At 47.6% G+C, this 25,636-nt stretch overlaps 3 protein-coding genes across 3 annotated transcripts; 2 read left to right on the top strand and 1 right to left on the bottom strand.

Annotated features, from left to right (window-relative positions):
- Positions 1–718: 718 nt before the first annotated feature.
- Positions 719–2,767, top strand: LOC309649008 (interferon lambda-4-like). The gene is made up of 5 exons (XM_082438407.1): positions 719–904; positions 1,331–1,402; positions 1,503–1,646; positions 1,892–1,966; positions 2,094–2,767. Exons 1-5 carry the CDS (start codon positions 737–739, stop codon positions 2,190–2,192), a joined length of 558 nt encoding a protein of 185 aa, XP_082294533.1. The 5' UTR covers positions 719–736; the 3' UTR covers positions 2,193–2,767.
- Positions 2,768–5,117: 2,350 nt separating this feature from the next.
- Positions 5,118–9,957, top strand: LOC309648889 (interferon lambda-3-like). Its single transcript, XM_082438115.1, has 5 exons — positions 5,118–5,988; positions 6,268–6,345; positions 6,614–6,757; positions 6,866–6,949; positions 7,038–9,957. The coding sequence occupies exons 1-5, from the start codon at positions 5,809–5,811 to the stop codon at positions 7,134–7,136; spliced, it is 585 nt and encodes a 194-aa protein (XP_082294241.1). The 5' UTR covers positions 5,118–5,808; the 3' UTR covers positions 7,137–9,957.
- A 762-nt stretch (positions 9,958–10,719) lies between these two features.
- DPRX (divergent-paired related homeobox) lies at positions 10,720–25,202 on the bottom strand. The gene is given in 4 exon segments (XM_082438111.1): positions 10,720–11,166; positions 11,170–11,388; positions 11,390–12,651; positions 12,961–25,202. Coding segments are annotated over 3 exon segments (582 nt in total). The 5' UTR covers positions 11,462–12,651; positions 12,961–25,202; the 3' UTR covers positions 10,720–10,875.
- Between the last annotated feature and the right edge of the window lie 434 nt (positions 25,203–25,636).

Raw genomic sequence — 25,636 nt, 5'->3', positions numbered from 1 at the left:
AAAACATAAGCAATATTGTAACAAATTCAATAAAGACTTTTTAAAAAATGGTCCATATCAAAAAATATCTTTAAAAAGAAAGAGAGAAAGAAACCCGAGTATGAACTCCTGACAGCAGGCACTTGTACGGGTACCTCTGCCAAGCTTGCAGCTTCCAGCCGAAGGAAAAGGTGTGTTTTGAGTTCATTCCTCGAGTGCAAAAGAAAGACCAACACACAGAAAAAACAAAAGGTGCAGAAAACAAACATAACAATTGGCTCAGGAGAGAGGGTTGGGCAGAGTCATCACTGGCACTGGCCCACAGGTGGGTAAAGTCCTCAAACCCCTGCCTGCAACTCTCTGGGCTGATCAGTGGCCAGCAATGACGTTGGGAAAGCTTACCCTGCACGGGGAAGCCCGGTTGCTCACCATTCTCAGCTGGGCACTTAAAAGCCACCATGGAGGGTGCAGGCACCGCTGTCCCAGGTGGACCCCACTCTGGACACCACCCAGAGGACAGTGGAAGGCAGGCCCCGCTGCAGCACCAGGCACCAGAGACACATTGTAGGTGAGGAGTGAGAGGAGAGAGGCTGAGGGTAGGAGGGGGCCCATCCTGTCTCTTCCCCTGCGTGTGTCCACAGCCCACGCTCTGAGCGTCAGTCCCTCTGCCTCTGCAAGTCTAACCACAGGCAGGGGCTTGGACTCGGGGCCTTCTCCTTGAGCTCCCTGACGTCTGTCGCGTCCTGCAGGAGCAGAGATGGGGCCGAGTGGCGCAGCCGCGGTGGCCGTGGGGCTGTGGGTCTTGGTGACGGTGGGCGTGGCGGCGGACCCCGAAGTGGTGGAGCCTCCGCGCCGCCTCCTCTCACACTACCGCTCCCTGGACCCCCGGGCGCTGCTGGCCATCAAGGCACTGAGGGACCGCTATGTGAGTGATGCTCAGACGCCCCCGCCCCCTGGACCCCGGGCCCGCGGGCTCGGAGACATCAGTCTTTGTCCCGAGGGGCCCTCGCGTCCTAGCGTCCAGCAGGCACATCTCAGATTTCAGGGCCCAGAATTGTGACCACGACATCTTCCGGGAGGCCCCGGTGGTCAGCTCAGGCACGGCCTTGGTGCGGGTCACAGAGGGGCGCCCCCTCCAGGCGGACTCGGCTCCACATCGGGGCGCAGGCTCCGCAAGGGGAGCGCGGGTGCCTTTCAGCCCCGCTCAGCCATCGGAGCGCTGCCTGGTTCGGGACACGATAAGCACAACCGTCCCGGCCAGTCCCGAGCCACGTCCAGGAATCTCCGACGTCCCAGCGCTTCAGGGGCCCTTGCCAGGAGACTCCGCGTCACCCCAGCCCTTGTCCCGCAGGAGGAAGAGACGCTGAGCTGGAGGCCGCGCAACTGCTCGTTCCGCCGGAGGAGGGACCCTCCGCGGCCTTCCGTGAGGCCCGAGGCCGGCGGGCGGGGAGGGGGGGTGGGGTAGGGGTGGGGGAGCGCGGGCTGGCGCGCCGCCCCGTCTAACTCCCGCCGGGTCCCCGCAGTCCCGTGCGCTGCTCCGCCAGGTGGCCCGCGGCCTCGCCGACGCCCAAGACGTGCTGAGCAGCCTGCCGAGCCCCGAGCTGTTCCCCGGCGTCGGCCCGACCCTGGAGCTGCTGGCGGCCGCGGGGCGGGACGTGGCGGCCTGCGTGAGTGCGCCGCGCCCTGGCCCCGCACCCCTCCCGGCTCGCTCTGCGCCCCTGGTCTCAAGGCCAGGCCCCCCGACTGCGAATCTGTCCCGTGAGGCCAGAAACGGGCGCAGACACGATTCACGTCCTCTCGGTGTCCCCAGATCCGGGCTTTGGTCTGCGGCTGGGAGGGTGAGGGGCGGAGTCACCTGGGAGGGGAGGCTCGGTTCCCCGCCGCCTGCATTGACCTCCCGTTCTCCCTCCAGCTCGAGCTGGTCCGGCCAGGCTCCCGGAGGAAGTCCCTGCGGCGGCCCGGGAGGCGTCCCCAGACTCGCACAGCTGTGAGTGGAGCGGGCGGGAAAGCGGCTAGACGGGAGGCCGGCTTGGAGCCGTGCGGGTCTGGAGGGGGGTCTCTTGGGGAAGGAGATTCCTGACTCAGCCCCGCTCCGCCTGCTTCCCGGGCTGCAGGGCTCGCCTCGGTGCCACGAAGCCACCGTCATCTTCAACCTCCTGCGCCTGCTCGCGTGGGACCTGCGGCTGGTGGCGCACTCGGGTCCTTGTCTGTGATCCCGCCGCGGCTCCGCCTGGGACCCGAAGCCCCGGGGGCGCCTGGTTGCGGACGCCGCCCTCCTCCGTGGCCCCATCGGACCAGGCGGGTCTCTCAGCCTGGACCCGCCGGCGCTGGTGCCAGAGGCGCCCTTTTCCCAAAGACCAGAAAGAGTTCCCCCGGAAGCAGCGGTATTTCTTCGGGATGCGTTGCCCTAGGATCTTCCTGGGCCCGGGCTGGCAGGAAAAGACTGGAGTCCGTGTCCGCCTTGGTCGCTGACCACCACGTACCATGGACCAGTTTCTACTTCTGTGGTTACAGGAACAGCCCTGTCTCATGACAGGTCCCACCCCCTGCTTTGAACCTTCAATGCCCGCTTTGCGATTCCATGAGTATGTGACTCTTGGACCTCCCCGCTGGGGAGGCCTCATTCCCTGAGGGACTGGGTAGTGAAAGGGCCAAAAGTCTTCTGGATAAGTAGTTTTTTGAGTTCCGTAACTTAAGTGTGTTTTGTATTTATGAAATTCCTGTGTGTATTTGCTGTTCTGTCTTCTGTTGTTAATTTATTGCCAATTATTAAATATTTTTGCATTTCTGCGGGTTGTTTATTCCGTGATCATTTTGAGGGGGGCTGTTCAGCACAAAATGCTGAGACAGGGAAATCAGGTGACCTGAGTTTCAGTTCTGCCCCTGCCACTTAAGAGTTGCGTGTCTGGGCAAATTACTTCTCTCTGAGCCTCAGTTTACTCATTTATGCCATGGCATTGTTACACTTCCCTTGCAGTGAGTACTATACATTGAAATAATGTTTCTGAAGCTTCCAGCTGAAGCCACAGAATGGCCTTAATAATTGGTCTCCATTAAATAATCACACACATAAATGCAGAACAATTGTACTTTTAAAATTTGTCTGCATCTGTGGATGGGCAATCTTCGTGGCTAACTGCAAAGCCTGTTTCCCAAGGTCACACAGCTAGAGAGGGTCGGAGCCAGGTTTGAGACCCAGAGTCTAGCCCCAGCTCCCATGCTCCTAGCCACTCCCCTGAACTTCCTTTCTAAGAGAAACAGTATGATGTTGAGGGATTTTGAGATAATTTGTCAATTTTCAGGATTCACAGTTGTTGCAATATGTCCTCCCCTGATGTAAGGCCGATGCAATGAATAGATACTGACCAGAACACTGGTAGGTGACTTGGGCACATCCCTGCTGTTGCTTTTATTTTTTTTTTAAATGTTTATTTATTTTGGCTGCTCTGGGTCTGAGTTGCGGCATGCATGCAGGATCTAGTTCCCCTACCAGGGATCGAACCCGTGCCCCCTGCACAGAGTCTTACCCACTGGACCCCCAGGGAAGTCCACCTGCTGTTACAGATGAACCTATCTGCAGGGCAGGAATAGAGACATGGACCTAGAGAATGGACATGTGGACAGAGTGGGGGCAGGGGAGGGTGGGACGTAGTGGGAGGTTAGGACTGACATATATACACTACCATACGTAAAATAGATAGCTAGTGGGAACGTGCTATAAAGCACAGGGAGCTCAGCTCGGTCGGTGCTCTGTGACGACCTAGATGGGTGGGATTCGGGGGTGGGAAGGAGGTCCAGGACGGAGGGGATATAGGCATACATATAGCTGATTCACTTCATTGTACAGCAGAAACTAATACAACATTGTAAAGCAATTATACTCCAATAAAAAAAATTTCTAAAAAATGTTACGTATCAGAGCTCAAAGATATTCCCAACTGAGGACTTTGGTCCACCCTCTCCCCGGAATTATGAATGAGGGAAAGAGGGGGTGGGAGTAATAGTCAAAAGGACTGCACACCTTCTGTTCGAGACGTCCATTACCTCCAAGTCAGGAGATGTAGCTACACTGGGGCAGTTGGGTGCAGTGGGTACTCTCTGGTGTCAGACAGAACTCAGTTAATACCCTGCCCTCACCACGTATTTGCTGTATGACCTTGGACAAGTCTCTTAACCCCTCTGAGTCCCTGCAGTTTCCTCTGTATTTGAGATGTAGGCAAAGCACAGGATGTCCTTGGTGCTACCATGAGTATTCAGTAGCACATTGTGAGGGAATCCCCTGCCATTCAAGTGGTCAGGACGCTGCGCTTTCACCGCTGAGGGTCCGGTTCAATCCCTGGTCGGGGAACTGAGATCCTGCAAGCAGCACGGCCAGAAACAACAACAAAGAAAACAAACCACCTTGTGGCAGAGCCTCTGTGAACAGGGTGAGACATACACAGGCCCACAGAAGGAGCGGGGTGCCTCTGCTTTCCTTTTTCACTGACTGTTCCCTTTTCCTGGAAGGCTCCCCCTCAGATCTCCACAGGGCTCCCTCCCTCACTTCCTTTAGGTCTTCCCTCAAATGTCATTTCATTACCTTAGTTAATACAGACTTCCTCTCGCACTCTGCTCTCGTCCCTGCTTCATTTCTTTCATTTTCCATTATCTGACTTTACCTAACGTAATACATACCACATGCCTAATCCCCGTGTCCCAGAGAGGTACTATCTGGTACCTCTCTCTAGTAAAAAGCCCCATGAAGGATTGTTTCATGTCTTTTCTTTTTCCAATGCTCTCTTTCTGGCACCTTGAGCAGGGTCTGACCCAAAGTTGGGGTGGGAGGGCAAATAAGTACTTGGTGAATGAATGAAGGCGTTTTTCTCAAACCCACCTGATTTCCCTGAAGTACTGGTCACAGCTCAATTTCATAGCACATCCTCCTATTCCTGGGTCCTTCTGCGCCTGACAGAGAACAGGATAGTGCAGGCTCCCGACTGCCCCCATTCTGTCTCTATCGGTACCAGGTGGGGAAGGGTGGGGAGGAGCTGGTGTCCTCGCTTAATTCACGAGTGTTTTGCCTTTCTCACTCTCTCTCCCACCCGCAGCAGCACCCCTGGACCTTCGGCCATCTCCTAAACAGCCTCCCTCTTGGAAGTTCCAGGTTCTTCATGGCAACACCTCCTACAGGTGCCTTTTCCCTCTACTCCCTGTACTGGGGCCTCTGCAAAAAAGGAAGTCCCTCTGTCCTCTCCCCACCCCAGTCCTAGATCAGCCTGGGCACCGGCGCAGGAGACCCGCCGTGTGGGGCTGAAGCTGCCCCAGCCCTGATTTTGACTTCCTTACTCACTTTCTTGGCGGTGAAATGGGACATGAATGGATGTCAGTTTCTCTTTCCCTCAGCGGCTCACATGGCTCACAGGCCCCGCCCTGCTCTGGGCTTTCCCAGCCCGCACCTCCGCTGGTGCGGGTGTCAGCCTCTAGCTGCGTTTTCACTTTTCCTACATCAGCTGGGATTGCCCAGCTGCACAGGCTAAAAGCTGCGCCATGGAACTCAGGCAGGAATTGCACCTCAGACGGAGCTGGAAGTTCAGAGACACGGACAGAGCAACGAGCTGAGATCCAGAAGAGGAGGCTGAAGTCAGAGACGCCAGACGAGACTGAGAGACCCCAGGCGACAGCCTCAGAGTGGACACTTGATCCCCCATCTGCTGACAGAGACCAGAGAGCAGGAATGAAGCTGGGTCAGCCCCTACATCACTGTCTGGGACCCTCACCTCCTCAGAGCCTCCACCCTCACCCCCTGACGCCCTCCCTCCCCTCATCTTTCTGTCCTTCCTTAACACAGACATGGCCCCGGGCTGCACGCTGGTGCTGATGCTGATGACCGTGGCGCCGAGCAGGACAGGAGCAGCTCCTGTGCCCTCGCCCCTCGGGGCCCTCCCAGGTGCACGGGGCTGCCACATGGCCCAGTTCAAGTCTCTGTCCCCACAAGAGCTGCAGGCCTTCAAGAGGGCCAAGGACGCCTTTGTGAGTCTCCCCCGACCCCTCCTGCAGTGGGCGACCCTCCACCCCTCCCTCTGGGCGCTCCCCAGCTACCTGGGCTGAAGGTGGGCCTGCCCTCCCCGCACTGGGCTGACCTCCACCCTCCCCGCGGTGGGCGATCTCCTGTCCTCCTGCGGTGGACGCGCCTCTGCGGTCCTTTTGCAAGTTCACCTCCCGTCCTCCTGTTGTTGGCCATCCTCCAGTCTCCCTGGGGTCTCCCCTCTGTCCCTCCCCCTGTGGGCTGACCTTGCCCTTGCTCTCTAGGAAGAGTCGCTCTTGCAGAAGGACTGGGACTGCAGCTCCCGCCTCTTCCCCAGGACCCGGGACCTGAGGCAGCTGCAGGTGAGTTGGGAGAGTCAGGCCCGCCTGCCCTCACCTGCCTGCCCCGCTCCGCTCTGCAGGTGGCCCCTCACCTCCTCCTTCTCTCACGTCCTTCTCTCCCTGCCCTCCCCACCCGTCCCCTGACCCCTTCCCCTCAGCCAAGCACATCGGCTCTCACCTGACCCCGACTTTCACCTTCCACTGTCCCTTCCTCTGTCCCCCTCACCTGTGCCTCCTTGCCTGTTCTCTTTCACGTGCAACTCTCACCTGTCTTCTGTCTCCTCCTCAGGTGTGGGAGCGCCCCGTGGCCTTGGAGGCTGAGCTGGCCCTGACACTGAATGTCCTGGAGACCACGGCTAACTCATCCCTGGACCACATCCTGGACCAGCCCCTTCACACGCTGCACCACATCCACTCCAAGCTCCAGGCCTGTGTGAGTGCTCGGGGCACCCGGGCCGTGTCTGGGCTCTGGCCACCTGTACGTCCCCCTCTGTCCCAGGCCCTGCCTCACACCCTCAACACCACCCTCCTCTGTCCACAGGTCCCAGCTCAGCCCACAGCAGGCCCCAGGCCCCGAGGCCGCCTCCACCACTGGCTGCACAGGCTCCAGGAGGCCCCAAAGAAGGTGAGTGACCGGGGAGGGGAAACCGATGGCTGGGCTCAGCTGGGAGCCCAGACGTGGGAGCTACCGAGCCATCCCCCTCTCCCCCCAGGAGTCCCGGGACTGCCTCGAAGCCTCTGTCATGTTCAACCTCTTCCGCCTCCTCACCCGGGACCTGAAATGTGTTGCCAGTGGAGACCAGTGTGTCTGACCCCAGAGACCCACCTGCAACGTGTCTCAGCATCTTCGATATTATTTATGCGTCAAAACCCCTTTTTTTAATTTATTGCCTCCAAATCACTATTTTTATATTTATGTGTGTGATTTATCAAGCTCAGACCCCATAAAATGTTTATTTTTCTACTTTTTATAAAAACTGTACAAATAAACAATGAAGAAAAGATGCTCTTTGTGGTGTGGGACTGTGTGTGTGTGTGTTGGTTTTTCTTTGCTGCCATAACAAATTCTCACAAACTGAGCATATCAACACAACACAAATTCATTATCTTACATTTCTGCAGGTCAGAAATCCGGGTGGGCTCAGCTAATTTCCCTGCTGTGGGTCTCACAAGGCTGATCAAAGTGTGGCTGGCTGGATTGTTTCGGAAGCTCTGTGCAGGATCCGCTTCCAAACTCATTTAAGTTGTTGGCAGAATTCTATTCCTTGCGGTTGTCAGACTGAGATCCTTTTTTCTTGCTGGCTGTGAGGGCCCATCCTTAGCTCTTCGTAACTTCTTTCTGGTCCCTGCACGTTGACCCTACCTCTCAGAGTCTGTAATGGTGAGTCAAATCCTTCTCATGCTTGGAATCCCTCTCATTTCTCCTTCTGCCACATTTCTCTTCTACCTCCAGCCTGAGAAAGTTCTCTGCTCTTAAGAACTCGTGTGTTTAGACTGGGTCCACTCAGGGAATCCAGGATAATCTCTCTCTTTTAGAGTCCATAAATCTTAATTACATCTGCAAAGTCCCTTTGGCATGTAACAGGGGATATTCGTAGGTCTGAGATTGTGGGTTGGCATTTTGGAGGCCATAATTCATCCTCCCACAGTGTGTGTGTGATGGTATGATGGTGTCACTAGATTGCATTCTGTTATAAGTAAAGTAATATTAACTCAAAGTGCCTTAATATTGAGAACATTTATTATTGTACAGGATGAGAAATCTCAAACAGCAGGGTCCATTTAAGCTGAGCTGTCCAATATGGCTCCCAGATCACATGTAGCCATTGTTCACTTGAAAGGTAACTAGTACAAGCCAAGCTGTGCTCTAAGTATAAAATATCCTCCAGAATTTAACGACTTCTTATTTTTCTTTTTTCAGATGTTGCCTGCCAAGTTTCTCTATGGTTACTTTTTTTCTCTTTGTAGTTAATAAGGATGTGGAGAGAGTTTGAGACCATGTAAATTCCCATTACTTCTCAAACTCTGAGCCATTCATTTTAGCATCCGTTGTTGGAGTTTGTCTTACAGTTACTATTATGACCATTACCAAATAGTGAGCCTCTAATGTCATCATTCTTTCTACATTTCTTAGTTGACATTCTACTCTTAGGAAGAGCTTTCCTCCCCTTCCTGACTCATGTATTTACCAATGGCTTTATGTCAACATGGACTCATGAGTTATTAGTTTATAATTGTAGTTCTTTACTATCATTTATCGTGACGCTCAAGTTGTCCCAGATGAGACCAATGGGAACCTTTTCAAGAGGGCTCATGTCCTTTTGATGTGTCCCCGTCATTTGTTGAGCACCTCCTCGCTTTCTGGTTTCAGATTCCCAGGCTCCTTTTGTAATTTTCCTGCCTCATCTCTGTAACTCTGGCCATTTCCCCAAGGAGCTCTGGTTCCTTTTAGTGGAGAACAGTATTTAGAAACCAAGACCTGGTGAACTGATTGTGACAAGGATATCATTGCTTCTGCTCTCTCTCAGTGGATAGAGCTAGGAAATAGATGTGTGTACATATAGAATTTTTATTTACTGTTTAAAAGATTTAAAATCATTAATAATTTTACATTGATTATATATTTAAATTATATTTTGGGTATACTGGGTCAAATAAAGTATATTTTAAATTAATTTCTTATATATTTTTTAACTTTTCAAGCATGGTTACTGAAAATTTTAAATGGTATGCATGGCTCACATAATAGTTATACTGAAGTGTGCCAGTTTGGAGAGCATGATGTCATAGTGGAGCCAGGGTTTTTCCATCTGGCTGCTCCTCCATCCTCAGTGTATCAGTACTGTCTCCCCTCATGGTCATAAGATGGCTGCCACAGCTCCAGCCATCACACAACCACATAATTGTCTATAAAGCTGGATGACAGAGACTCCAGCTAGCTGTCTCTATATCTGTTATCCCTTCTTCCTTTACCTAGTGGATTTAAGAGTGCTCTACTAATGACAACATTTTCCAGTTTTCCCCACACCTATGGCACTATGTTTTGGCCAATGCAAATGAGTGAAAGCAATCTGAGCACCTTATGAGTTGGTCCTTTAAAGGAAATGGCAATGCCCTCCTCGTTTCCTGTCTCCACTCTTGCTGAATGACAGAAATGAGAGCAGCCATCTTATTTTGCCAATTTTCTAGGATATTTACAGTGGATATAGAATTCTGTGTTGACAGCTTTCTTTTTCTTTCAGTACATTAAAGATTCAAGGGTAATTTATATACGGACTTAGGTCCTCTTTCTCTGGGGCTCCCTCCATATTAGGATTTCTCCTCTCAGTTTCCAACTACTCTTGCCACCCTGAACTCTAGGGTCTGATACTTCAAGTCAATGACTGGTTTTCTGCTTGAATTCAAGCTGTCCCTTGCCACATGAACAGGGGTGCGTCCTCAGAGGAAAAGTCATATGAACTTGATCTCACATAGTGTGTTCTATTCTTTTTTTTTTTTCCTTCAGCTTTAATGAAATATGATTGACACATAACTTCACATAAGTTTAAGGTATACAACATGTTGATCTGATACATTTATATGTGGCAAAATGATTACCACCATAACATTAGCTAACACCTCCATCCATCCCATCACAAAATTCTCATTTCTTTTTTGTGGTGAGAACATTTAAGATCCAGTCTCTTGCAACTTTCAAGTATATAATGTAGTGCTCTGATGAATTTCACACCTAGGTAACTGACATTTTAAGACGTGAGAGGAATTCCCTGGCAGTCTAGTGGTTAGGACTCAGCACTTTTACAGCTGTGGGCCGGGTTCAGGGAAATAAGATCCTGCAAGCCATACAGAGTGGCCAAAAAAAAAAAAAAAAAAAAAAAGACATGAAACCTCTACATCATCCTGTGCCTTTTTCAACTCAATTCTTCCTACGACATGGACAGTCACTAATCTGCTTCTGGCTGCTGTAGATTAGTTTTTCCCGCCTGCTCTACAAATTCATACAGTGGGAATTATACAGAATTATACACTGTGTACTCTGTTGTGTGGGTTTTTTTTTTTTTTAAAGATGAGTGTTTTATTTATTTTTTTTTAAATAAATTTATTTATTTATTTATTTATTTATTTTTGGCTGTGTTGGGTCTTCATTTCTGTGCAAGGGCTTTCTCCAGTTGCGGCGAGCGGGGGCCACTCTTCATCACGGTGCGCGGACCTCTCACTGTCGCGGCCTCTCTTGTTGTGGAGCACAGGCTCCAGACGCGCAGGCTCAGCAGTTGTGGCTCACAGGCTTAGTTGCTCCGTGGCATGTGGGATCTTCCCAGACCAGGGCTCGAACCCGTGTCCCCTGCATTGGCAGGCAGATTCTTAACCACTGCGCCACCAGGGAAGCCCTGTTGTGTGGGTTTTTATTTTCTTTCACTCAACCTAATGGTCTTGAACTGCATCCACGTTGTGTATATCTTGTTTTTTCCTTTCGCTGCTGAAAAGTATTCCCTTGTATGGGAATCGTTACAAATCATATGTGACTTTCTGTGTCTAGCTTCTCTAAGATCTTTATGGCGAAAAAGAGCCAAAAGAATTAGAATTGAAGCTTGTGGAGAGAGCTTGGGTTTCCAAAATGGGACAGAGGCAGTATATATTAGGGTATTGGCAGTAGCCAAAATGTACCATTTCGTGGCCAAGAGAGTGGTCTGTGACAGCCTTCAAATGGCGCCCCCTGCTGAGTTGGAAGGAAGGTGCTGGACAATGCATATAGACTAGAGATGCAGGGGAGGTACCACTAGGGGACCTGGGAGGTGTATCCGTATTTCCCTTGGAAGAGCTGATCTTGCCTCCTGCCTCAGATCATTGCTGTTGAGCCTCTTGCTGTTCTGACTGAAAATCCTCGTCTTTGGCTTTCTTGAGTTTCACTCTACGATTCTTGAACCAAACCTGCAGGACTGTTGGATGTATGCCCATTTTTGAGGCCATTTCTCTCTGAAGGCTAGGGGTGGGGTACGGGTTTTTATCGAAAAGGCAGTTCAAATCTGCCAATTGTTTCTTCGTGAACGTAGTTCGTTTCCTTTTTTGGATGCTTCTGGTACTTTCCTTTTGAAAGGTCGTCTGGATCCGACACCCTGTAATCTAGATGTGCTTCCATGCTGTGGTCTAGTAATAAGCGAAGAAGTCCATTCTTTATTTTATTTTATTTTTGGCCATGCCGCTCGGCTGGCAGGATCTTAGTTCCCCAACCAGGGATCGAACCCGTGCCCCCTGCAGTGGAGGGCACAGTCCCAACCACTGGACCACCAGGGAATTCCCAGTGTCTTCCATTCCTTAAAAGGCTGAATCCTCTCCAGCTTCTGCCTGTGTCTGGTTTCTCTCCAGTGCCTTCAAATAGTTGGGTTTTTGTTTTGTTTTGTTTTTTAATATTTTGTTCAGAGTTGGCAATTGCTGTCTGTGGGGAAGTGAGACAGTACCCTCTCACCTGTCCATGTCGTACCTTTCTCCTCCTCCTGTTCTCCCTCAGGTGAGTGATTTTTCACTTGGGGTCTCTCCCATGGTTGCAGTTGGATGTCAGCTGGGATTTGATTGATCTGAAGGCTTGACGGGGCTGGAGGCAGTTGATGGCTCACCCACAGGGCAGCTGTTGGCTGGGAGTTCAGCTGGGCATGCTGAGAAGAGCGCTTACAGGTGGCTTCTCTGCCACTATTGGCTGAACCTTGACCCACCCACGCTGGGTGCAAGAGGCACGGATTCTTTCCCAAGACCAGAACGAGTTCCCTGGATGCAGTGACATTTCCGTGGGATGCATGGCCAGAATATCTTTCCAGGTGGTCAGTAGAAGACTTGATTCCTGGGTTGCTTTGGTCACTGACCCCCACATACCATGAACCAGTCTGACATAATTGCCTGGGTTCCTCTGACCATTACAGGGTTGGTCCTCTAATGTGAATCCCCAACACTTTTTGGGGATTTTATAAATCTGTCACTCTTGGACCTCCCCACCTGAGCAGGTCTCGTTCCCTGAGGGATTTGGGGATCATAGATGTCAAAGTTCCCAGTTATGATACTTTGGGTCCTGCTATTTATGTGTCCTCGTGTTTGCAAACCCTGTACCTCTGGTGTCATTCTTTTCTCCTGGTGTCAATTCATTTTCATTATCAAATGGTGTTACACTTACTAGTGGGAGCAGTCATTCTGAGACAGTGTGAGTGCAGGAAGCCCAACTCTGAACTCAGACCTGAATTTGATACCCAGACGGAACATTTATCTGCTGAGTGACATTTAGTAATATACTTGCCTTTCCTGGCCTCTAGATTTCTTCATCTGAAGATAACTTAGGGATACCTCTCTTTTTTTTTTTTTTTTTAATTTTTATTTATTTATGGCTGTGTTGGGTCTTCGTTTCTGTGTGAGGGCTTTCTCTAGTTGCGGCGAGCGGGGGCCACTCTTCATCGCTGTGCGCGGGCCTCTCACTATTGCAGCCTCTCTTGTTGCGGAGCACAGGCTCCAGACGCGCAGGCTCAGCAATTGTGGCTCACGGGCCCAGCTGCTCCGCGTCATGCGGGATCTTTCCAGACCAGGGCTCGAACCCGCGTGCCCTGCATCGGCAGGCAGACTCCCAACCACTGCGCCACCAGGGAAGCCCAGGGATACCTCTCTTTGAAAGGTTCATTTATTCATCCACGCAGCCATTCAGTCGTCCATTCATTATATACATGCACAGTATTTCCTAGCTGCCTGTTATTTGCCAGTATTGGGAATACAGATCCACAGGTCCCTGTCCTCGGGGACCTTCAGACTGGGGAGGGAGCTGGTCATTAAAATTTGAAGAACAGAAAGGAGGCCAGTGTGCTGCAGTCCAGAACTCCACGGAGAGGTGGCTAGGAGTGAAGTTAGACAGGTAGACAGGGACCAGGGCCTTGGGTGTCTGTGAGATCTTTAAGCACTTGGATTTTCCTGGAAGATACATAGGCAGTCACTGCAGAGTTTTAAGCAAAGAAGCAACTGCTCCAGTTTATGTTTCTAAAAGTTCAGGACTCATAAGAGGAGAACACCCAGGAATGCCTAAGGGTAGAGGAGGGAGTTTGGGTGTGAGATGATGGTGACGTGTATTCACGTAGAGAGGTTCTTCTGTAAATTAGAAACAATATACGTAAAGCAATTAGCATCTCACCTGGTGGATAAAAGTATCTCAAGTACGATAAAGGAGACAGTATGGTTGTAGTGGTTAAAAATGCAAGCTCTGAGGTCACAGAGATCTTAGAATCGCAACTTCTGCTCGCTTAGTTACTGCATGACCTTGGGCAAGTCAGTTAAACTTTTAGTTTCCAATCAGTAAACTATATTATAATATCCTTCATCACTGGGTGGTAGTGGGAATTAAATGTGTTAAATCATGTCAAGTACCAAGGCACAGTCCCTGGCACAACCTAAGGACTCGTTATTAAATCAATATATCACCATTAAAAATTTTTTCTAACATGTGAACTGTCAAAGAAGAGAGGAAGCTTTATCCTAGGGCCCTAATCTCTAAAATGGATGAAGGAGACACAGTCGTTGCCAGCCCAGCAGAAATGTCTCATGTCATTCTTTGTGGCACAGCCCTTCCCCCACGTCATTCTTGATTGACCTAAACCAACCTACACGAGCCCTCTTGCTAAAGACTCGTGTAGGCTTGGCTCTGTGACTGCGTCAGCCAGGATCCCCGCAGGAGACCAAATGGTCAAATGGGGTAAGGGAGTTATTTAAGCAACAACGTACTGATGTGGGGTATGATTAGGGGAAACCAACACAGGGCAGCACCTGGGCCCACCCAACAGCCGGAAGCTATCACTGTTCCTAAACCACCAGAAGGGACCTGGGAGGGAGCGGTTACCAGTCCCCTGACAGAGATTCTGGAACATCACTGCTGCCAGCCCACAGCCCAGCAGGAAAGTAGGAGAGTAAATACCCACCTGCTCTCTTTTCCTCTCTCCAATTTTCTGCTAACACCTCCCATTGCTGAACCCAGCTGGAAGACAGAAGGCAAGGGAGTCCCAACTGATGTAATCCACATTCCCGGACCTAGAGCAGAGGGGAGAGTGAATCCAGAGGGAAAAGAGAGGACATGTTTTCGGACTTCCCTGGCGGTCCAGTGGTTAAGACTCAGTGTATCCACTGCAGGGGGCACGGGTTTGAACCCTGGTCAGGGAACTAAGATCCCCTCGTGGCGCACGGCGTGGTCAAAAAAAAAAGGAGAGAGGACGTGTTTCACAGTGATCCAATTGGCCCATGATTAGGGGAATTTGGCTTGCGGGGAGGTGGATGCTCTAAGAAAGGTTTTGTTTTTGTTTTCTTTCTTTCTTTTGGCTGTGTTGGGTCTTCGTTGCTGCACGCGGGCTTTCTCTAGTCGCGGCGAACGGGGGCTATTCTTCGTTGCGGTGCACAGGTTTCTCGGTGCGGTGGCTCTCTTGTTGCGGAGCACGGGCTCTAGGCGCGTGGGCTTCAGTAGTCGTGGCTCGTGGGCTCTAGAGCGCAGGCTCAGTAATTGTTGCACACGGGCTTAGTTGCTCCACGGCACGTGGGATCTTCCTGGACCAGGGATCGAACCCGTGTCCCCTGAATTGGCAGGCGGATTCTTAACCACCGCGCCACCAGGGAAGCCCTCTAAGAAAGGTTTTATGGTGTTTCATTCGGTAGGCTGAAAAATGGCTCTCCCAAAGATATCCATGTCCCAGTCCCTGGGACCTGTAAATGTGACCTTATTTGGGGGGGGGGGGGGAGGTTTTTTTAGATGTGATTAAATTAAGTTTTTGAGATGGGATTATCCTGGATTATCAGGGTGAGACTGAAATGCTATGGCAAGCATCATGATAAGAGAGACACAAAGGGAGAGAATCCCCTGGTGGTCCAGTGGTTAGGACTTCGTGCTTTCACTGACGAGGGCCTGGGTTCGATCCCTGGTCTGGGAACTAAGATCCCTCAAGCTGCATGGCCAAAAAAAAAAGAAAAGAAAAGAAAAGAGAGAGAGAGAGACAGAGGGAGATTACACACACAGAAGAGGAGGAGGGAACATGACCAGGGAGGCAGACATGGAGAGATGCAGCCACAAGCCAAGGAGTGCCGGCAGCCACCAGAAGCTGGAAGAGGAGAGGAACAGATTCTCCCCTAGAGCTGCCAGCAGGAGCATGGTTCTGCTAACACATTGATTTTGGCCCAGTGGTCCTGATTATAGCCTTCTGGCCTCACAAAGGTGAGAGAATAAATTTCTGTTGTTTTATGCCACAAAATTGGAGGTAATTTGTTACAGTAGCCATGGCAAACTTATACAGTTCATTACAGAGACCAGGACCAATTCTGGTTAATGTCGGCAGTAAGGGATTTATTATAGGGTGATAAGTGGCTTACAGAAGTGTCAGGAAGGTTGAACAAATAGATTCTGTGTTGACCATTCAGGTATAACTTTAAGAGCCAAACCATAAACCAGAGCTTTTCAAAGGCCCACTTCCTTTCTAGGATCAGGATCCTGACTGCTTAATTAGGAATTGGCTTCCACCGCCATGATCAGGAAGGCCACAGGCCACACAACCAGGGATCTGTCACAGTTACGGGACAACTGCCATCTGGAAACTGCTATGATCAGAAAGACCACCACAAAAAAGCAGACACTTCCATGGGGGTAGAGCCAGCAGAAGAATGGCCTCCACCCCTCGTCCATCATTCAAATCTTGTCTGAGTGCATCTGGTTGGAAGAACCCAAATGTAAGGCAGATCCCAGCTGCACCGGAGTCAGAAATGTTGTTTTAAACCTTTCAGCCCCTGCAGGCAGGACAGCGTACAAGAGGGAAGTTGAAATGAATGCAGAGCATCAACCTACATATTCAAGACAGGTTTCCTGGTTGCTAATAGGACCAGGAGATCCTTCCATCCCCTTCTTACCCTAGATGTCGCTGTGTCTCCATGTGATGCTTGGAGCTGCAGCAGCCATCTTGGGACCATAAGGATCTGAGGACAAGTCAATTCTCTAAGACTAGCAGATCAGAGAGAAGGAAGGAATCTAAGCCTTCCATACTCCCTTCATCTTCTAAAATGCATTAACTACCCTCCAGAGCCACCTACATTTAGATTCCTTAATTGTGATGAAATACATTCTCCTTAATGCTTAAGCCCAGTTGAGACAGTGTTTCCAGTTACTTGCAGCCAATGCATCCTGGTGACCTCACACAGGCATGCTTTCTGTGTGGAAATAGAGGGCCTCATATAAAACAGCAGCGTTCTTTTATGTAAATATTTACCAGTTTGCATCTGCCCATGTACTAGTCACTGGAGTTTTAGTAATGATAAGACAGACCCTTCCTTGTCCTTGTGGAGTTTCAGACATTTTTCTTTATCCTTTAAGGTCTAACGAGATCCCCTCTTCCTCTGAGAGGCCTTCATTGGCTCCATCAGTAAGTCACATTCACCTTTCTTCCTACACACTTTGCACATGACACATACTGAGTGTATGAGCTCTTTCTTAATGTGGCCTCTGAGTCCTCAGAGGGCTGGGACGGTGTGCCACACTGGATTCCAGTATCGAGGACAAAGGCCTGGACGCTGCAGATGCCAGAAATACAGATGTCAGAAGTATGTGATTCTTATATGTGGAATCTAAAATATGACACAAATGAACTTATTTACAAAACAGAAACAGACTCACAGACACAGAAAACAAACTTATGTTTACCAAAAGGGAAATGGGGGCGGGAGGAGGGATAAATTAGGAGTTTGGGATTACCAGATACAAACTACTATATATAAAATAGATAAACAACAGAGTCCTACTGTATACTAGAGGGAACTATATTCAATATCTTATAATAACATAATATAATGGAACAGAATATGAAAAAGAATATATACATGTGTATGTATATGTACATATGTATACGTACATATATATAAAACTGAATCAATTTGCTGCACACCAGAAACTAACATGGTAAATCAACTGTACTTCAGTAAATAAGTACATAAATACATAAATAAGTAAAAGAAATACGTGATTAATGAATGAAGGAATGAACCAACAACTATAGTGAAGTCATCACCCCTGAGGTGGGACATTACCTCAGGGGAGCCCCTAGGAGAGAAAGTCCAATTGCTCTGGGACCCCAGAAATCATCAAGAAATGTCCTCCCAAAGAATTTTGTCCACTTACTCAATAAATATCTACTGAGTACCTACCCTGTGACAGGCCCTGAACTAGGTGACGACTGGACACTGTGATGATCAAGAGAGCCAGGTCCTACCCTCATAGAGTTCCCAGGCCAGTTACTCTCAAACTCCTCAGCACTTGGTATTTTTAGTCCTTCTGTTTAAAATCATTCAGGTGAGTGAGTAGTGCTGTCTCATTGTGATTTTAATTTGCATTTCCCTAATGACTAAAACGATGAGCATGGTTTCATATTGTTATTTACAATCTATATATCTTTGTTGGTGAAGTGTCTGTTCAAAACTTTTGCTCATTTTTATTGGATTCTTTGGCTTATTATTGAGTTGCAATTTTCAAAAATATATTCTGGATAAAAAGCCTTTATCTAATCATTGTTTTGCAAATATCATCTCCCCATCCATGGCTTGTCTTTTCCTGTCTTAACCTTGTCTATTTTTTTTTTTTTTTGAAATGAGAAGTGACTATTTTTTTTTTAAATCAGTTTACTGTTTTTATTTTATTTATTTATTTATTTATTTTGGCCGCGTTGGGTCTTCGTTGCTGTGTACGGGCTTTCTCTAGTTGCGGCAAGCGGTGCAGTGTGCGGGCTTCTCATTGCGGTGGCTTCTCTTGTTGCGGAGCACGGGCTTCTAGGCTTGCGGGCTTCAGTAGTTGCAGCACGCAGGCTCAGTAGTTGTGGCTCGCGGGTTTAGTTGCTCCGTGGCATGTGGGATCTTCCCGGACCAGGGCTCGAACCCATGTCCTCTGCATTGGCAGGCAGATTCTTAACCACTGCGCCACCAGGGAAGTCCCTATTTTTTATATATAGCTTTTTTGAGATATAATTGACATACAATAAACTGCACATATTTAAGTTTACAATTTGAACAATTTTGACGTATGAAAACATCTGTGGAACCATCACCACAATCAAGATAATAGATCACCAGCTGCTAAAGTTTTCTCCTGCTACTCTGTAATTCTTCCCTTCCTTGCACTCCTGAAATAAGCCAGAAAAGGGCCACATACTGGGTGATTCATTTATAGACTCTGGCCTCAGAAACCACTCAGGCTGGGCTGATCCTTCCTCTGCAGCCTGATGAGGACACACATGGAGGTCATCAGGCAGGGTAAATGCTCATCTGGGGGCTTTTTCTCTCTTATTTTATTTTATGTTTTTAGTATTTTTTATGGCTGCCATAATAACTTACCACAAATTTCGCAGTTTAAAACAACACACGTTTATTATTTTACAGTTTCTGTAGATCAGAATTTTGAATGGGTTGAACTGGGTCCTCTGCTTAGGGTCTGTCACAAGGCCAAAATCAAGGTGTTATCAGGGCTGCCTTCCTTCCTGGAGGCTCTGGGGAAGAATCCATTTCTAAGCTCACTCAGGTTGCTGGCCGAATTCTCCTTACCGTTGCAGGGCCGTGTTCTCGGCTTCCTCCCTGGGGGTCCGGCAGGGACCAGTCTTTACTCTTAGAGGCTGCCTGTGTTCCTGCTCTTGTTTTCTATGCAGCCCCTGCCAGCAACCCTGGTTGGAATCCTTCTCACATTTTGAATCTCTCTGACTTCTCCCTCTGCCTCAACTCTCTGACCCCAGCCACAGAAAGTCCTCTGCTTTTAAGAGCTCATGGGATTAGATTGGGCCCACTCACATAACCCAGGGTAATCTCTCTATTTTATTGTCTGAAACCCCAATTACATCTATAAAGTCCTTTTTGCCTTGTAACATACTTCTGTCACTCGCTTTTTTTTTTTTTTTTTTTTTTTTTGGCCTCGCTGCACTGCTTGCTGGATCTTAGTTCCCCCACTAGGGATCAAACAGGGACCCTCGGCAGTGAAAGCCCGGCGTCCTAACCACTGGACTGCCAGGGAATTCCCCTGCCACTCACTTCTGTCTTATCCACCAAACAACTTTCTCAGGCCCTGTTACCTCTTCCAATCAACCTGGATTTGCTCAAACTAACCTCAGCCTCTAAGTCTTCTAGACTCACCCAAATCCTTCGCTCAACCCCTACAATGTGGCCCCCAGCCTCACCAGCCTACCACAGCTGCCAGTGGTAAAGCTTTAGGGGAGCCTTTTGTTCAATGGGGGAAGGAGGGATAATTGGTAAAGTGGCATCCTTTCAAACTCCTTCCACTGTATCATCCTGAATTGTAGAAGCTGGAAACTTAAAAATCTTTCTCAGACTCCTTTCCAGTCAAGTTCTGGATGCAAATTAGGTTTGGCCAATTAGGTGTGGTCACAGAGATTTAAAAGGGAGAAGTGAGATGTAGACTTTCCTCCCGCTGTCTTGATTTTGTTCTGCAGCAGTATTCCAGAAAATTCCTACAGAGAGATTCACAGGTGTCAAGAAGCAGTAGGGGGACTTCCCTGGTGGCACAGTGGTTAAGAATCCACCTGCCAACGCAGGGGACATGGGTTTGAACCCTAGTCCGGGAAGATCCCACATGCCTCGGGGCAACTAAGCCGGTGCACCACAACTACTGAGCCTGTGCTCTAGAGCCCGCGAGCTGCAACTACTGAGCCCACGTGCTGCACCTGCTGAAGCCTGCACGCCTAGACCCCATGTTCTGTAACAAGAGAAGCCACCGCAATGAGAAGCCCGTGCACCGCAATGAAGAGTAGCCCCCGCTCGCCGCAACTAGAGAAAGCCTGTGCGCAGCAACAAAGACGCAACGCAGCCAAAAATAAATAAATAAAATTACTTAATTATTTTTTTTTAAAAAAAAGAAGCATAGGACAGTCACTGAGTCCCAACACAGGATGTGTTCTTGAAGTCATCTGTTCCAGTGATAACCTCGTGATCTCCCATCTTCAGCTATTTGTGGCAGAGGGATCAGTCGGGGTCCAGTCAGGAAAAGAGAACCACTCTAGGTTATTTCAAGCAAGAGGGTTTTAAATGCAGATATTTGTGCAACTAGAGATTATCATACTAAGTGAAGTAAGTCAGAAGGAGAAAGACAAATATCATATGATATCACCTATATGTGGAATCTAAAATGTGGCACAAATGAACCTATCTACAAAACAGAAACAGAATCAGGGACATAGAGAATAGACTGGTGGTTGCCAAGGGGGAGGGGGATGGGAGAGGATTGGATTGGGAGTCTGGGATTAGCAGATGCAAACTGGTGTATGTAGAATGGATAAACAGCAAGGTCCTACTGTATAGCACAGGGAACTATATTCAATATCTTGTGATAAGCCATAACTGGAAAGAATATGAAAAAGAATGTATATATATATGTATGTGTAACTGACTCACATTGCTGTACAGCAGTAATTAACACAACATTGTAATTCAACTATACTTCAATAAAAATAAATAAATAACTCAGATATTCAGTTGCACAGAGGTTTGGAAGGCTGAATGAGCTAAAAAAGAATGTCAGAGTAACCGGAAGATTGTAATGGAATAAATCCACTGTCACCTCTGGGACTGAAGGAACAAAAGAAGACAGGTGGTACTCCCAGAATCCAGGGTCTGAGAGATGAGGCCCCACTTGGTGGAGTCCCAGATTACCAAGAGCTGGGGCTGGAACCTCCAAGGAGGCACAAAGGCAACTCATGCTCTGGCCTCGGAAGGGAGCCCCCTGCATCAGGTGCACAGGCTCTGAAGGGAGAACTGTGAAGCTGATTTTCTGATCGTCAAATGTAGGTTCCCTGCAGCTGGTTCTTTGATCATCCAAGGTGCATGGCATATTGGCCTACTAGAATATTTTAGGGAAGGTACAGAGTAGCTAGGACTGGGAATACTGCAGTATTCCAGCTGAAACTAGAGTTATCCACTGTATGGTAGATGCTACAATAAATGACCCAGACTCCCATTCAGGAATGAAGAACTTCTCCAGGTGCTGGCATTGCTTAGCTGTCGGCTCTCTTTAGGAATTGCCTGAGTTGAAGGAAACTGTTTTGCCTAAATTCACACCTCACTCCAGGGCAGCCTGCATCCAATAACTGATGAACATGGAGGTATAAAGACCCAGATCCTTCACCCCAACTCAAGACAATTCTGAAGAGCCATCCAGAGGTCCCACAAGGTCGGGAGAGATCTTTATTGGGAATACATCACAGCTCAACTTCCCCTCTGCCCAGTGGTGATTCAGTTCCCTCTTTCACAGGTGTGAAGGAGCCCTCCCTAGTGCTCTCCCTGGGAACCCCAGCTGTGACACACAGCGACTGAGAGGATGCCGATCTGAGCTAGAAGCAGGAAGAAAGTTCCTGATCCCTCCTTCCCTCATTGGCAGAACTGAATCAGAAGATGGCAAAGGAGTCTAGGAAAATGTAGCTTGTAGGCTTTCAGCCCTATAATCATAGAGCAGAGTGGAGACAAATGAGCTGGAGGCTGAGACTATAGATGAATAATCAGTTCTCCCAATTTGCTCCTGAATTCAACAGTCCCGCTATAGTCTTTTGAACTCCCATCTTCTGGCAGAAGATGGCAGAAATAGTAAGTTCTGGGTAAGTTCTGCAGCACTGTTTGAGAGTCATTTCTGGAGGCCAAGCCCACAGCTTTCTCCTCTGAGCCTTTAAGTGATTTTACACGTGTATTAGTCGGGGTTCTCCAGAGAAGCGGAACCAATAGGAGATATAGATATAGATTTAGATATAGATATAGAGAGAGAGTCAGAAAGAGAGAGACAGACAGAGGTTTATGATTATGGAAGTTGGCAAGTCCAAAATCTGCAGGGTGCACTGAAAAGCTGGATATGCTGGAAAGAAGGGAGGTGGCAGTTCAAGTCCAAAGACTTTCTGCTGGCAGAACTTCCTCTTGCTCAGAGGAGGTCAGTTCTTTGTTCTATTCAGGCTTTCAGCAGATTGGGTGAGGCCCACCCACATGGTGGAGGAAAATCTGCTTTACTCCAAGTCCACTGATTTAAATGTTAACCTCATCCAAAAACACATTCATGGAAACATCCAGGATAATGTTTGACCAGATACCTGGGCACAATGGCCTAGTCAAGTTGACACATAAAATTAACCATCACACACACACAAAAAGAACCATTAACCATCACAGTAAGTGCCTGATACTTACTATTAAACTCTTTTCTGTTTAGAATAGCTAGAGTGGTTTATTTCTTCTAGAAATGAACCCTGACTGATATCAATATCAGTCTTTTTGCAAGATACTTGGGAGCTGCTTCAAAGTCTTCCTCTTTACAAAGTCTCTTTGTTAAAGTTGAGGTGCGTCAGATAGGTAATCTCGGGTGAGATCACTGGATTCAGGTCCCAGATCTGCCACTTACTAGGTATGTGCCTTTGATCAAATCATCTAACCTCTCTGTACCTCACTTTCCTCGGAAATAAGAATAAAAATGACACCTAACTCATAAGGTTATTGAAAATCTCAAGTTATTTAATGCATATAAATCACAGAATAATTCTCAGCACATTATCTGTGCTCAATAAACGTAAGTTGTCATCACCATGATCATCGTCACCTATCCGTGCTCCTGAAGCTTCATTGCCCACTTGAGTTTAATGATTTCTCCACAGACACTAGAATATAGGGACGTTTGGCCAGTCTTTCCAAGAAATTCTAAACCAGGAGAGGTAAAAAAAAATCAATAAGGACAGGAAGAGAAACAGACAGACAAATAGATTCAGGCTGTGCGGGAATCTAGCTACAAAAAGATTTCACGAAAAAAGCAAGAAAAACTTGTTTCCACGTTGTTGTCAAAGAATACCAGACTGCTGAAAATTTTTCCGTCTTGATGGAAAATCTGCACTGTTTACGCTAGAACAAAAATTGATATTTCAAAATCTTCAAGGCATTTTGTAACCATCAGTGGAATAAATGATTCAGATGAGGATCATTCATGGATGCTAAAACCTTTGGGTGAAAAGTTGTTGGAGCACAGGATATTCACACAATCTCCAGTATCCTCCCACAGATGACTTATTAACTAGAAGGAAGCAAAGAAACCTTTATGATGGAGAAATTTGGCAGACTCCACCTTAACCCAATCACCAAAAAGGAGATAAACTGACAGCATGTTCCTCGGGATATGATACACTGAGGACACAAAGTCATCTCTGAATTACTCTTGGCCAAAACTTTTAACCTGAATTTAAATCATGAATAAAGAATCAAACGAACCCAAGCCAAAATATCCTACAGAACAACTAGCTTGGAGTCTTCAAAAACGTCAATGTCATGAAAGAACAAAACAAAACAAAAAGGCTGTGGAACTGCTCCAGATCAAAGGACGGCAAGAGACATGACATTGACATCTCAATGCAATGCACCCTCCTAGACTGGATAGGATCCTGAATTTGAAAAAATATGAAGAACAAAGCTATTATTGGTATAACTGGATAAATTTTAACACGGAGTGCATATTAGATAATATAGTGTTGATCTTGTTACTCCAATGTTAAAATTGTGGCGTATTGTGATTTATGTAGATTTCCTTGTTTCTAGGAGCTTAATAGAAAGATTTTAGGGGGGAAGTAGTGATGTCTGCAACTTACTTTCAAGTGGGAGAGAGAAAGGAAGGCAAAATATTAACAGTGGTGAATCAAGGTGAAGGGTATATGAGTGTTCATTGTACTACTTTTATAACTTTTCTGTAAGAGTGAAAATTTTCAAAATAAAAAATTGGGGGCAAGTCAACAAGTATTTTTTTTAAACTTCTACCACATTCCAAACGATTTTAAGTTTGTTTGTTTGTTTCCTCCTCCTTGGAGTGTTAGCCAGAAGCACATTCATTCAATTTTTATTGAGTACCTACTGTGTGCTAGGCATTGTTCTAGGCACTGGGTAAGCAGTGGTGAACAGAACACGTAAAAATCCTTGCTCTCCAATAAGTGGTGCTGGGAAACCTGGACAGCTACATGTAAAAGAATGAAATTAGAACACGCCATAACACCATACACAAAAATAAACTCAAAATGGATTAAAGGCCTAAAGGTAAGGCCAGATACTATAAAACTCTTAGAGGAAAACATAGGCAGAACACTCTATGACATAAATCACAGCAAGATCCTTTTTGACCCACCTCCTAGAGAAATGGAAATAAAAACAAAAATAAACAAATGGGACCTAATGAAACTTAAAAGCTTTTGCACAGCAAAGGAAACCATAAACAAGACAAAAAGACAACCCCCCGAATGGGAGAAAATATTTGCAAACGAAGCAACTGACAAAGGATTAATCTCCAAAATATACAAGCAGCTCATGCAGCTCAATATCAAAACAACAAACAACCCAATCCAAAAATGGGCAGAAGACCTAAATAGACATTTCTCCAAAGAAGATATACAGATTGCCAACAAACACATGAAAGGACGCTCAACATCATTAATCATTAGAGAAATGCAAATCGAAACTACAATGAGGTATCACCTCACACCGGTCAGAGTGGCCATCATCAAAAAATCTACAAACTATAAATGCTGGAGAGGGTGTGGAGAAAAGGGAACCCTCTTGCACTGTTGGTGGGAATGTAAATTGATACAGCCACTATGGAGAACAGTATGGAGGTTCCTTAAAAAACTAAAAATAGAACTACCATATGACCCAGCAATCCCACTACTGGGCATATATCCTGAGAAAACCATAATTCAAAAGAGTCATGTACCACAATGTTCATTGCAGCTCTATTTACAATAGCCAGGACATGGAAGCAACCTAAGTGTCTATCAACAGATGAATGGATAAAGAAGATGTGGCACATATATATACAATGGAATATTAGCCATAAAAAGAAATGAAACAGTTATTTATAGTGAGGTGGATGGACCTAGAGTCTGTCATACAGAGTGAAGTAAGTCAGAAAGAGAAAAACAAATACCATATGCTAACACATATATATGGAATCTTAAAAAAAAAAAGAAGGTTCTGAAGAACCTAGGGGCAGGACAGGAATAAAGACACAGACGTAGAGAATGGACTTGAGGGCACGGGGAGGGGGAAGGGTAAGCTGGGACGAAGTGAGAGAGTGGCATGGACATATATACACTACCAAATGTAAAATAGATAGCTAGTGGGAAGCAGCCGCATAGCACAGGGAGATCAGCTCGGTGCTTTGTGACCACCTAGAGGGGTGGGATAGGGAGAGTGGGAGAGAGACGCAAGAGGGAGGAGATATGGGGATATATGTATACGTATAGCTGATTCACCTTGTTATACAGCAGAAACTAAC

Source organism: Balaenoptera physalus (genome assembly GCF_965194825.1).
Source record: "Balaenoptera physalus genome assembly, chromosome: 19".
NCBI classification, from domain to species: Eukaryota; Metazoa; Chordata; class Mammalia; order Artiodactyla; family Balaenopteridae; genus Balaenoptera; species Balaenoptera physalus.
This window is presented reverse-complemented; position numbering and strand designations above follow the sequence as displayed.